The sequence below is a fragment of the Desmodus rotundus genome, chromosome 3 (genome assembly GCF_022682495.2).
Source record: "Desmodus rotundus isolate HL8 chromosome 3, HLdesRot8A.1, whole genome shotgun sequence".
In the NCBI taxonomy this organism is placed as follows: Eukaryota; Metazoa; Chordata; class Mammalia; order Chiroptera; family Phyllostomidae; genus Desmodus; species Desmodus rotundus.
The window spans coordinates 49,304,357-49,318,009 of record NC_071389.1 but is presented as its reverse complement, the minus strand read 5'-3'; the positions used below and the strand labels follow the sequence as shown (position 1 = coordinate 49,318,009).

General features: G+C 37.0%; 1 protein-coding gene across 2 annotated transcripts in view; it reads right to left on the bottom strand.

Annotated features, from left to right (window-relative positions):
- The window catches only part of LRRC7 (leucine rich repeat containing 7), a 483,504-nt gene that overhangs the window by 169,229 nt on the left and 300,622 nt on the right, over nt 1-13,653 (bottom strand). For both annotated transcript variants that reach the window (XM_024565449.3, XM_024565450.3), the window contains exon 7: nt 9,064-9,127. In XM_024565449.3, coding sequence (XP_024421217.3) covers nt 9,064-9,127 — 64 coding nt within the window. The remainder of the gene's footprint in view (nt 1-9,063; nt 9,128-13,653) is intronic.

Below are 13,653 nucleotides of genomic sequence, written 5' to 3'. Positions count from 1 at the left end.
ACCTAAGTGCCCATCAGCAAATGAATGGATCAAAAAGCTATGATACATCTATATGGTACATCTACACAATGGAATTCTATGCAGCAGAGAGAAAAAAGGAGCTTATACTTTTTGCAACCGCATGGAACTGGAACTGGAGAGCATTATGCTAAGTGAAGTAAGCCAGGCAGTGAGGGACAAATACCATATGATCTCACCTTTAACTGGAACATAATCAATAAAAGAAAAAAGCAAACAAAATATAACCAGAGACATTGAAATTAAGAACAATCTAATAATAGCCAGAGGGGAGGGGGAAGGGATAGTGGGGAGAAGGGTTTTCAGGAACTACTATAAAGGACACATGGACTAAACCAAGGGGGAGGGTGGAAGCAGGGGAGGGAAGTGGGTTTGGCTGGGGTGGGATAGAGAGGTGGGGAGAAAATGTAGACAACTGTGATTGAACAACAATAAAATAATTGAAAAATTGGAAAAAAACCCAAAGAAAGTCTATTTGACGTACTATCTCAAAAATTAGCCAGTTAAAATGATACTACTCATTTCCTGAAGAATTCTCTGAACTTTTAAATTCAATCCATCTTTGCATTGTGTTTTAAAAGATTAAATGTTTTTTATTATATGAAATAACTTTTTTACTATTTAAGTGTTTTTGTTGCTATCACTCAGGTGTTTGTTTGCTAAAATTTATGTTTTGTTCTTTAATGTAGAATTTGAATGGCCTATAATTTAGAGATATCTCTGTCAGTAATTGGTACATTAGATAGTTCAAAGAGTTAAAAATACCTTAAAATAATGTCACCATTATCCTTCAAATTCTGAAGAACAAATACTTTAGGTAGAGTCCAAAATACTTTTTTTAAGGTTACAAAATAAATATTTAAAAATTACCCCTTATCTAATTACTTTTTCAGAAAAAACCAAAATAATTAATAAAATAGCATTTTTAAATCACTTATGACATCATACTTATGTTCATATTTAATCCAAATTACAGTAGGAAGATGGAACATTTAGGTAAAAGGCAACATTTAAAGAGATAAGAACTGATAATTTTCCATAACTGATGAGAAACATAAACTTACAGATAAAGTACACAAGAATATTGTATACAAATCTGACACACAAATGAGGATTTCAAAAAAGCCCAGACAGGATTGAACTGCATACAGTTTGTATAGAAGGTTATGATCATTGTCATAACGTGATCATGTTGGATCTGTTTCAGAGACTCAAAGGTGGTTTCACATTAGAAACTGTCTCTATATAATCCACAGCCTTGATTGATTGAAGGGGAAAAATGTCATTACCTCAATCAAAGAAGAAAAAGCTTTTTATAGAGTTTGGCGTCTCCTGACGAGAAAATGTCTTAGTAATTTAGCAATAGGAAGGTAGGTATATTCTGAACCTAATAAAGGGTATCTATTCAAACTAATAGTAAAAAATAATCTTAATAACAAAACATGAATGTATTTCCATTAAAATCAGGAATCAGACAATAACATTGCTTCTGTTCAATTATTCATAGACTATTTGATTCACTACACAGAAAATTCTCTAAAGAATTTATAGGCTACTTATTCATATTACTAAGAGACTTGAGTAGGTAGTTGGATATACGTAACAAAAAAAATCAAATGGACTACTGTGTACCTGCAACAAAACAGTTGGAGACTATAACTTTTGAAAAAGTACATTGATAATACAACAAAAATATAGGTACTTACAGATAAACTAACTAAAAATAAGTAAAACTTTTTTGAAGGAAATTGTAAAACTTAGGTGAAAGGTATTAAATATATGTCATGTGGATATCTAATGCAAATCAGTATCTTAAAAATATTTTTTTCCATTTTCAATCAATCAAAATTGATTTATATGATCTTATAGTATCAATGCATTTCTAATCAAATTACAAGAACATTTTTTATTTTTGAAGAACTTACTAAACTAATTCTAAAATACATATAAAAAATAAATGTCCAGGTGTCTAAGTTGGGGAGACTTATCCTGTCAGATATCAAAAATGAATTGTTTTTGATAATTAAGACTGTAGTTTTGTTACCTAGATAGTAAACTGACCAATGAAAAAAGTAACCTCTGAATATATGAAAATCCTATGTTAAGAGGTGACACTCATATTCAGGTGAAAAGGAAGTAGTGCTTAATGAGTGTTGCTTATAACATTGAGAATATGTTAAGGAAAATATAATATATGCAATGTAAAATAATTAAGTCCAGATAGGTATAAAGTTGATGATGAATAATGAAACCTTCAAACATCTAGAAGAAAACATATGAAAAGATCTGTTTGACTTTGGGGAGGCAAAAACTTCTTTTTAAAAATTGTTGTTCAAGTATAATGGTCTCCATTGTCACCACTCCCATGCTCCCCCCACAGCCCCACCCATCCCTGCCTCCTGCTCTCAAACCCACCCCCTTTGGCTTTGTCCATGTGTCCTTCATACATGTTCCTTGATGGCCCTTTCTCCGTTATCCCCCATTATCCTCTCCCCTCTCCCCTCTGGTTACTGTCAGATTGTTCTTTATTTCAATGTCTCTGGTTGTATTTTACTTTGTATTTTTACAAAAAATATGCTAGATATTTTAAAAGTACATATTTTATATTTCAGTTAAGAACTTCTAGTTGTCAAAATACAACATGAAGAAAGTACAAAGAGTGCAGAGACTGGGAAAAAACATCCATGGTACCTATAACCAACAAAAGATTAGTGTCTAGAATATATAAAAGATCCCTGTGAATCTGTGGGAAAAATAAACCGATAGAAAAACGTGCAAAAATACATAAACAGGTATTTCCTCTCCTTTGAATTTCCTCTCCTTTCACAGGAGAGGAAATTTCCTCTCCTTTCACAGGAGAGGAAATTCAATTTGCCCCAAACATATGGAATATCATGAATCTCATTAGAAATCAGAGGTAGGCAAATTAAGATCATAATAAGGTGCTACTATCCAGCCATTATATTGGCACAGGCAAGAAGTCCGACAACATCAAGTGTGGGTGCAGATGTGCAGCTTGAGAACTCTTACACACCGCTGGCAAATGAGTGCAACTATTTTTTGGGGGGTGGGGGGAAAAGCTTTATTTTTGAAGTTGCATATGTGTAAAATTTATGACCAGAAAATTCTACTTCTATACATGCCTTAGATAAACTCTTACAAATGTGCCCTTATAGGAATATTCATAGCAACAATGTAATAAACAATAACTAGACAAAAATTATTATCCATGAAGAAAATAAAAGGTAAATAAGTTGTAGTATAGCCATATTGTACAAAGTTTATGAACAAGCAAAGTGAAATAATATAATATTTAGAGATGCATATAAATATAGGGAAGGTTAAACAAAATTCAGGATTGTTGTCACCTCTGGGAATGGGGCAAAATTAAGTCAGAGCATACAGGTAGCTGCATAGGATGGGTGATGTTCATAACAATAAGATGTTCAGAGGGATACATTTTATTGTTTTGTAACTTAATTATGCATTAAGTATATTATTTTACATGTATCAAATTTTATATAATATAATTTCAAGCCTCTTTGATTTCATTATTTTCTCATAAGTTTGAGTTTTAATTCACTATTTATTTTGGGGTGATTATTTGACAACCTTTCTAATTCAGCTGTGGAGAAAGATTACAATGAATAATGCTTATAAAGAATCTAATTATTTGACTTTGATAATCATACATTAATATAAAATAGAATTCACACTGTAATTTTAATTTGGCAAATGGGAACATCTCTATAAAAGCATATAACTGGTATGTATTATGCCGGCGCTACAGTGAAATTTCAAATTTCATTTCTCTGACTTCCCTTGCAGGAGATCAAGAAGTCTGACCTGTCCCGGGAACTTACTCTGCAGTAATTTTTTTCAGGAGTCCCTTTGTGGTGGGGAGGGGAGGTGGAGGAGACAAGGGAACGAGGAGACGCTCCTCCCTTGACCCCTGCACTCCCTGTCTTCCTCTCCCACTGTCTACTGCCGCTGTCAGTACGTCGTTGTCCACATTCTCGTAGATGGTGGAACCCTAAGCTGCACACAGTCCACATTGCAGTCTATTATTCATTGCCCTGGACTTAGATCTTCTCGTTTTCTAGCTTGCAGAAAACTTTCTTATTTTGCTTCTCCCAACTGACTCTTTTGATGAAGGTCCCATGGCACTGCTGTTGAGGGTTCTACGTGACACTTTCCTGCATGCCATGACCCTCTCCTTTCCAGTGCAGGGAGGGGAGGAGAGATGCTGGGAGCTGGAAGGTGGGGCTAAGGTAGAGGGATAGTTAGTCAGTAGGGCCTCAGACTGTTTCTGGGTTCACCTATTGATCCCCTTATCCTCCAGGCTCTGCTGCTCAATCGGCTCCATTTCCAGGCTCCATTTTGGCACTCTGCTTTTTCTTCCACTGTTCGGGACCCATAGGGACCCTTAGTGCACTGGATAGATCTGTATATATCAGAAATAAATACTTCCCACAGGGCTCTGGGCCCTGGGACAATGACTGAATCTGTTTTAGGGGCCCTGACCATTCTGTGACTTTGGGAATTCCAGGTCTTTAGGTGACAGTAGAAGGCTGTCTACCCAGAGTACACAGATGATTTTTAAGGACTAATGTTATTTAACTGCACAAATCAACCTAATAGTGTAGCATCTCTGACCTGGCTCCAAATAATACACATTTGATATCATAAAAAGAAAATGAGGAGGAGGAAGGGCAGGAAGAATATACCAGAAAATATTAATAATGATTACATAAGGAGATGAGATTGTGGATGACTTTTACTATTATTTTACGCTTCTTTTAACTTTCTAAATTTTGAAAAATAAACATTTTTAATTTATATTGATAAAAGTAAGAAGTAAAAGAAACAATTAAAAAAAACCTTGAAGAATCTGTTATGTTCCCAGAACTTTTCCCAGTATTTTCTGGTGGTTACTCATGTTAGAAACATAAGATAATGCCTCCTGTTTAGAATTTTTCATTATAACAAAGGCATCCTTAAATAGATATTTCAACTTCAAATCTCATTTGGGGTATTTATATTGATTCTAAAGCAACACATTTTTGTTCTTTTTATTAGGTTTTCATATTCTAAGATTTAAAAAAAATTAACTTATTGTCATCTTCTCTCCACATCTGCCTCTTTACCATGTCACACAAAATGAATCATCCAACAGTAATCTCCTAGGCATCAATACCTAGCTGCAGAACAGAATTTAATTCTATTTCCTCCATATGACATTATTTCTAGAGGCCTCTTATCAGAGCAAATTCTCTTATTTTCTCATTAAAGGTTGTATTGTCAGAGAAACAATAGCTAGTCCCATACATATGACGAACAGAAGCCAGACATTTGATTAAAAGTGAGTAACATTAGAAATGTAAAGTTCTATAATTGTGCTCCCCCTACCACCCCAAATAACTGTGTATTATCAAATAAAGTGTTCTAGGGTAAATGAGAAAAAATTAAAAAGAGACTATTTTGTGACTAGTATGGAATATTGAGAGCTCAAAAATAAAAAAAGGTTCCTGCTCAGATGATTTCTTAGATACTGTATAGCATAAGTTAAAATATATGCATTGTAACTTTATTTCCAGTAAGTCTATTTTCAAAAAATGAATACACCCTATTCATTTTTGTTGATCCAAATATTTATAGTAAAATAATGATTCACAAACTATCCAAATGAAAAGTTTGCAAAATGATATATATACCTGACAGAATCAAAATTAATTGAAACATACAGGGTCCAGAAGAAGTAACGCCTACTGAGTGTGGTTGGTAGGGTAGTAATATGGGTGTAATAATTTATAGATTTAATTTAAATATTTCACCTAAAATGTCATATGGTATGCTTGAGTGTGATATTGTTATATTACAGAATTACTTGTTTATAATTTTGTAATAAAAGATTTTGTAATAAAAAAGGGGTGTTATTTGGGCTGGACCCTGTGTATTAAATGTTTATTATTGAGTCTGCTGCATAAAAGCCTCTCAAAAAGCCTATGGAGTAGGTGAGATTGATACCATTATTTTACTAAAGAAGATGCTGAGGATAGAGATTGAGCTACAAACCCAAAGGTACCCAGCTAGCCAGAGATGGAGTTGAGTCAAGCCTCAGTTGTCTTAATCCACTGTATGTTTTTTAGCTACATCTCTTCACAGAAGCATAGACAGTTTAACAACTAATTTTAAAACTATCAGCATTAACTAGTTTTGCCACCATCTGTTATTTACCATCCTTACTAATCTCTCTCCCTTTATTAATATTTATCTACTTTTAAAAATGCCAGGGGTGCATTAGACTATATACTGGGTTGAGGCCACCTTGCAGGCTGCCCTATCACAACGCTGGGTGCATACAAAGCAGGCCAAACTTGGTAGTGTGATAGAGAGGCAGGCTCTGAACATTGTTTGTACTTGGCTTCTCTCATTTTGCACATCCTGTAGACACTTACAGCCTATGTGTACTGGTTATGGTGTCACCGTAGGGGTTATGGTTGGTGAAGAACCTTTGCAACAGAAAGCAGGGGATGGAGTGCCAAACCTGGTGCTGGGAGGAGGCGAGGGCAGAGACTCATGTATCTACAGCCAATGAGAGCAATGCCAGCAAGAGGGAGATGGCCAATGCTCCCAGAGAATATTTCATGAGCCCCCAAACTGACAACAGCTTTACACTGCAGATTTAACACAGGAGGCTGGACCAGCTGCAGACAGCAGCCCAGGAACCAGCAGATGCTGCCAGTGAGCTTCTGAAAAGGAGCCTGAGACCAGGGAGTCCCTTGTTCTCAGGTCAGAAAGACCCGTAGTCTCCTTTGCTCTTTCACAAATTCCATCATAAGGAGAGAAGCAGGGGAGGTGAGAGGACCCATGAGAGACAGAACCTTCATGCAAGGAAGGCAAGCACACCCTAAAGGGACCATGTTAGTTTTTGAAGAAGATTAAACTTTTAATCACAGAAAAATAAAAGTCAGTTTTTACCTTCACTAAACAGCTAATAGAGGGTGGGATAACGACCAGATTGGTTATGATCAAAGTAGAAGAAGTTAATTTCTTTGCATACTCAAGATGCAGTGTAAATTACACCATCACCCTGTACACGGGCATTTATTGGGAATCACTTTTTCCAGGGCTGTACCTGCATTATCTCATTTATTCTCACACAAGCCCTCTAAGGGAGGAACTGCTCTAACCTCCATTTCACATAAGAGGAAAAGGAGGTGTAGAGAGGTTGTGCAATTTACACACGGTCACATTGCTAGCAACAGAGCTAAAACAGAAAAGCTGATTACTTAAATGCTTTAATTTAAAAAATAGATAAAATACATTTTAGATGAATTGGATTTTTGAAATTTGAAGATGTTCAAGTGGAAGACTTCTAAGTAAAGAAAGCTAGATATGCTTGTAAAGGGGTATGCACTTTCTAATTTGCGTTTGAGATTTTAGTCTTCAGGCAAATTTGTTTTTCTCTTTATTTTTAAATTAATTAATTTATTTTTATTCAGTTACAATTGTCTGCATTTTCTCCCCATCCCTCCACCCCACCCCAGCCAGTCCCACCTCCCTCCCCCACCTCTACCCTCCCTCTTGATTTTGTCTTTGTGTCCTTTATAGTAGCTCCTGTAGACCCCTCTCCCCACAATCCCCTCCCCACTCCCCTGTGGCTATTGTTACAATGTTCTTAATTTCAATGTCTCAGGTTATATTTTGTTTGCTTTTTTCTTTTGTTGATTATGTTCCAGTTAAAGGTGAGATCATATGGTATTTGTCCCTCACCGCCTGGCTTATTTCAGTTAGCATAATGCTCTCCAGTTCCATCCATGCCATTGCAAAGGGTATAAGCCTTCTTTCTCTCTGCTGCGTAGAATTCCATTGTTTAAATGTACCATAGTTTTTTGATCCACTCATTTGCTGATGGGTACTTAGGTTGCTTCCAGTACTTGGCTGTTGTAAATTGTGCTGCTATGAACATTGGGGTGAATAGGTTCTTTTGGATGGTTGTTTAAGGGTTCTTAGGGTATAATCCCAGCAGCGTAATTGCTGGCTCAAAGGGCAGTTTCATTTTTAGTTTTCTGAGGAAATTCCATACTGTTTTCCACAGTGGCCTCACCAGTCTGCATTCCCACCAACAGTGCACTAGGGTTCCCTTTTCTCTGCAACCTCTCCAACCAAAAAACTACTTGACCTAATAAATGAATTTGGCAAAACAGCTGGATACAAAGTCAATACTAAGAAATCAAAGGCATTCCTGTATACCAACAATGAAACTGCTGAAACAGAAATCAGGAAAAAAATCCCATTCGATATAGCAACAAGAAAAATAAAGTACCTAGGAATAAACCTAACCAAGGAGGTAAAAGACCTGTACTCAGAAAACTACACAACACTGAAGAAAGAAATTAAGGAAGACACAAACAAATGGAAGCATGTACCATGCTCTTCAGGCAAATTTGAAAGAAGACGAGCCTGAAGGGAGCAGTCAGAATTCCGTCAATTTTGATGGCAGTGAGGTGGTAATATGTGTTCACCAGAAAGACATTTTCAGTACAATTAGACATTGAAGACCATTGACTTCTCCTCTCTACTAAGAAACCTCCAAGGTGGAAAGTCTTCAAGGTATAGATTTAGCCCAAGACTTTGAGCTAAATCTTGGATTAATTCCCGTTCAAGCACAATAAAGCATTTAAGTTGGTGACCACTCTGAGGTAATTTCCGTAAAGTTTACATGACAACATGTCAAAGCAGGACGAAATGTGGTAACATTTGTAACACACCGAACACGGTGTCTGCCACATAGTTGGTGCTCAAAACTGTCAATTTGCATCTGCTTACGCCCCCTTTACTTGGTGAATCCTAGTATTATCCAGTTCTCTGGGGCTTACTATTGAGCCAAACAATTACTTTTATCGCCAGATTTTATTTTGTTTTTATATTTAGCAAATGCAAATGTGTACTTGTTGATTAAATACCTGGGGCTACAAAGACAGAGCAAAAAAAAAATCCTCTGGGGTGTATTTATCAGGTTTAGAAAATGCATTTGCTTACCAGCTCACTGAATTCATTATTGCCTAGGTCAAGTCTTTCCAGCTGGGCCAGTTTGTGCATTGACCTATAACAGATGGAAAAAAATACTATTGTAAGGCAATGAATGACACATTACTCCAGAAGACATTTCACCCCACCCCCATTAGATTTACCTGGTTGTACAGTGTACAAAAATGGGGGCATTTTTTCAGCAAGAATTAAGCTGCAAATTACAGTTAATGCATGTAAAATGTCACCTGACAACCTTTAGTAGTTTACCACATTCCCAAATGCCAGTCTAGTTGGAATACAGGGTTAGCTGTTTAATAAAAATCCGGCAAGCTTCTTAAACATTTACACCAGTAGGAGCTATAGGTTCAAGCCCCAACAACTATGTTTTTTAAGAGTCACCACAGGTCTGGGAACCAATGGGGAACCCAATTCCTAGCAAGGCATTCTAAACCTCCACAGAAAGCCCTGACAGGTGAGGCTCAGTTGGCTGGGTGCCGTCCTGCAAAGCAGAAAAGGTTATGCCTGCATTGCAGGCTGGTTCCCGGTTGGGGCTCATGGGAGAGGCAACCAATCGATGTTTCTCTCACACATTGATGTTTCTCTCCCTCCCTTCCCCTCTCTTTAAAAATAAATACATAAAATCTTTAAAAATATAAAACTCCATAATATAGACACAATAGCATCATCAATCTTGTCATTTTCTACATTCTTAAATGAACTTCTCTTATAAACAAACAGTTGTACTCACTGTCTCCTAAATATTTTGGCTTGTATGCTTTGAACAAGTGCAAAACCTTGGGCAACAGTTGCTGCCAAAGGTTAGAGGCACCTTAGCCGGTCTGTAACACAGCCTTTGCTGTTTTTGTTTATGTGCTAGTTGCCAATCCATAGTCACTCTGTCAAATTGTCCAAAAAAAAATGTTCCTTTCAGATGAACATATGTAATAGATTTTTAATTTTATCAGGACACATTAGTTAAGCTTTGTCAGAAGAATAAAATAGAACCCATAGCATTTCTATGACAGTAGTGTCCTTTTTGAGCATTCATTCACTCTCTCAGTTTGTGTTTTCCTCAGTTACCATGTGGAAACAGGACTTCCAAAGATTTCTGGGACTCAGGGTTCCCCAACCTTGGAACTATTGACATTTTGACTGGTTATTTCTTTAGTGTAGGGGATTATTGTGAGCTTTGTAGGGTGTTGACCATATCCCACACAGTCTGTACTCTGAAAGGCTAATTTTCTATGTGGGAATGACCTTTAAATGAATAAATACTTCACAGGGTGATAAGTGCTAGGATAAAAGTATGTATAGATTGCTGTAGGATCTCAAAAAAAGGAACACATAGCAGTCAAATAATTAGGAAAAACTTCAAGGAAAGGTGACATTTCAGCTGTGTTTTGCAGAACCTTGCTCTATGAATCATATGTTTACACATATAAAAAGAAACAATAAAAATGGTAAAAGAGTACAATGTGAACATGTACTCTCAAAGGAAATAAAGGATTTGGGCCCACAGTCACTCTAAAAATTCTCGTTAGAGTTGGTTGCAGGAAACCCCATGGTCCTGTCCTCATGGCTGGATGAGGGGCCCTCTGGGATGCGGTGATCTTGTGCACCGTAGGGCGGAGCTAGGGAAGTTAGCAGCATCAAGGCCTCTACCCACCTTCCCAGTTTGCACAACTGCAATGTCGCCAGATATTTTCGAGTGTGCCCTGGGTCGGGGTGATTACTGATAAAGAGGAGGGTGAATTTCTTATCTCCATTTGTTTGCTTCCTTTCTATACTAGGTGGGTCCCCATGTGGCCTCTCCTTATGTAATTCAGGCCAGCATGCTGGAGAGAGGTACTCATTTGACTTTGCACCTTCTTCCTCACAATAAGCACGTGTGAGTTTGGGTCCTATGTTTCTGTCCCCAGAGGGAGCCAGCTGGTGTGATTTCCCCTCACAAATGACCAGCCTTGAAGACACGTTCACCTCAAAGGTCAGTGAGCAAATATTAAGACTTGGTCACAAGCTTGGGCCACATTCTCAGTCAGTAATACTGAAAATTTGATCTCTGTCTAGCTGAACCCAATATCTCACTGAGTTGTGAGTTTACCTAGTTATCTAATGGAAATTCTAATAAAATTTGTTGTATCGAATGAAGCTTACCAACCCATCGTCATATTATATATGTAAAATTGTAGAAATGTATTAAATTTCTATGCTCGTTACTGTTAACATTGCTGTCTCTCCTGCCTCTCACGTTCCCCTATGAATTTCAGAGCTGGTACCTTATCCTCATCCCAACTCCTGTTTCCTCCTCAGATTGTCTGTCCTCATTACCCAGAACAAAAGTCCCTATGCTGCCTTCACTTTGTATATTTTTAATCCTGTTTCATTTTCTTCTTAACACTTACCACGGGAAAAGTCATATGTTTTTTGTTAGCTAATCACTTTCCCCTGCTCGATTTAAGCGCCATGAGAGCCAGTAACTTGCCAATCTTATCCGCAGCATCGGTAGCTTCTCAGTCTGTGTTTAACGAAGACATTCATACAGGCATGAATGGGTGATTCTTTACCAGAGAGAGGCTTGATTCTAGAATATTTACAAAGATGCACCACCCAATTTCTATCAGCCATCTACAATTAGTTAAAAGTTGCCAAGGAGGTGTCCTGATAGGCCTGTCTTAAGGAACACTGTAATGAACATACATGAGCTCAGGTATTGTGGAATATGCATGACAAATAACGGCAGATAGTCTGAGGTTCACCAGTTTCTGGATACTTAAATCTTATGTTCAGTTGACTTTCTGATAGTTCCAATTCCATGCCTTTTAAAAATTCAAATAATAAAGAAATATTCAGTGAAATGTTTAGGGATATTTTTTATTTCTCTGAATGTCTGAAATATAGCAAGAAAACTATAGATGCAGAGTGGTTAAGGATGTGGAGTCTGGATTCAGACTACCTGGGTCTAAATCCTTATTCTACCATCCACTAGCTGTTGACTTCGAACAAATTAAAGGACACCTTTTTGCCTTAGTTTTCTCCTATGGAATATGGGGATGCTAAAAAGAATCCCTACATTGTAGGATAGTTGGGATTAATACAGCAGTGTAGGTAAAGCACATAAATGGTGCCTGACACAGAGTAAGTGCTCTAAATTAGCTATTAGAATACTTAGGGAAGGCTTTCAGAGTTGAAAATAACTTACGAAATTGTCTAAGGCCGAGTTTCCTAAGTTCTTCTAAGGACTTATAGGTGGTGTTTGATTTTAATAGAAATTCAGATGTCCAGTACATTTTGGCAAAGCTTGCTGAAAAAAGGTTAGATTTCTTACTGGCGTGACTTCTCAGATAAAATATAGAAATGTTCATTGTGATGCTCTAGCACATGGAAATAGCTCAGACAGCTTCCTGTTTATAGGGCCATGAACATTTTCTTATCTTTCCTATCGTACATATCTTAGACCAAGACCACACATTGAAAAACTTTTTTTGAAGATGATTAAATATGGAGTTCTTGTTCGTTCCAGTCTGTGAAATTACCTACACACTTAAGTCATGAAAACACAGGCCTAGGTATATTTAAGGATCTTATTAAGGATATTTAAATCTCATCAAATCATACTCATTTGTTTGCTTGAAATTCTGACCTATTAGAATTTCAGGTCACCTCAGCTCCCAATATCCACTTCAGGCTCTCCTTGTGTTTTTGACTGCTTTGGGCGCCACACCCTGGCCTGACTTTTACATTCCCCTTAAAGGCCACATTGGATTTTGCTCTTTGGCTTTCTTCACTGCAGCCTCAGTAAAGGAACATGCTCATTTCCTAGGGAGAGGAGAATTGGTGACTTGCTCCAGGTCACCCACAGAAACTTAGTGACAGAGCTGACACAGAATAGCCTCCCTCTAAATCTGGCCTGATTTGTTTGGCTTAATCACCAATTAAATCTGAATGTTTTTATGGAAAGTATGCGCTCTACCACGTACTATATAAGGGGACTCAGCAAACTTTTACTGTAAAAAGCCAGATAGAAAGTGTTTCAGGTTCTGCTGTCCAGGTGATCTCTGTCTCAATTACTCAGTTCTGCCATTGTAGCACAAAAGTAGGCATGATGATATGCTAACAAACAATCATGGCTGTGACCCAATAAAGCTTTCTTTACAAAAAAAGACATGCCAGATTTGGACCACAAGCCATAGTTTCCCAACCTCTGGTCACATAAGACCTTAAAATCTTACATCCAGATGACTTTATGGGTTAAGATATAAGATTGGCCCCTAGGAATCTTTATGTTTTCAAATCCTTGAGTATAGATATGACAGATAAATTAAGGATTATCTGAGGATACTTATTATTAGGGAATTGCCATGAGATAACTATTTATACACTATTTGAAGTTCTCATTTTTAGGGTATATGCTACTGGAATCCAGGGACATTTTTCAAATACTGTCATTTGAGTGCATTTATGAATATTAAGTCCTTACTAGCATGCTATTACTTTATAACATTTATCCAATTACAAATCTGAAAAAAGATTCCAGTTGGAACAAAGATGGAAAATAATGCTATATCTAGGTTCATCTGTCACTTTGATAAAGTTATATAA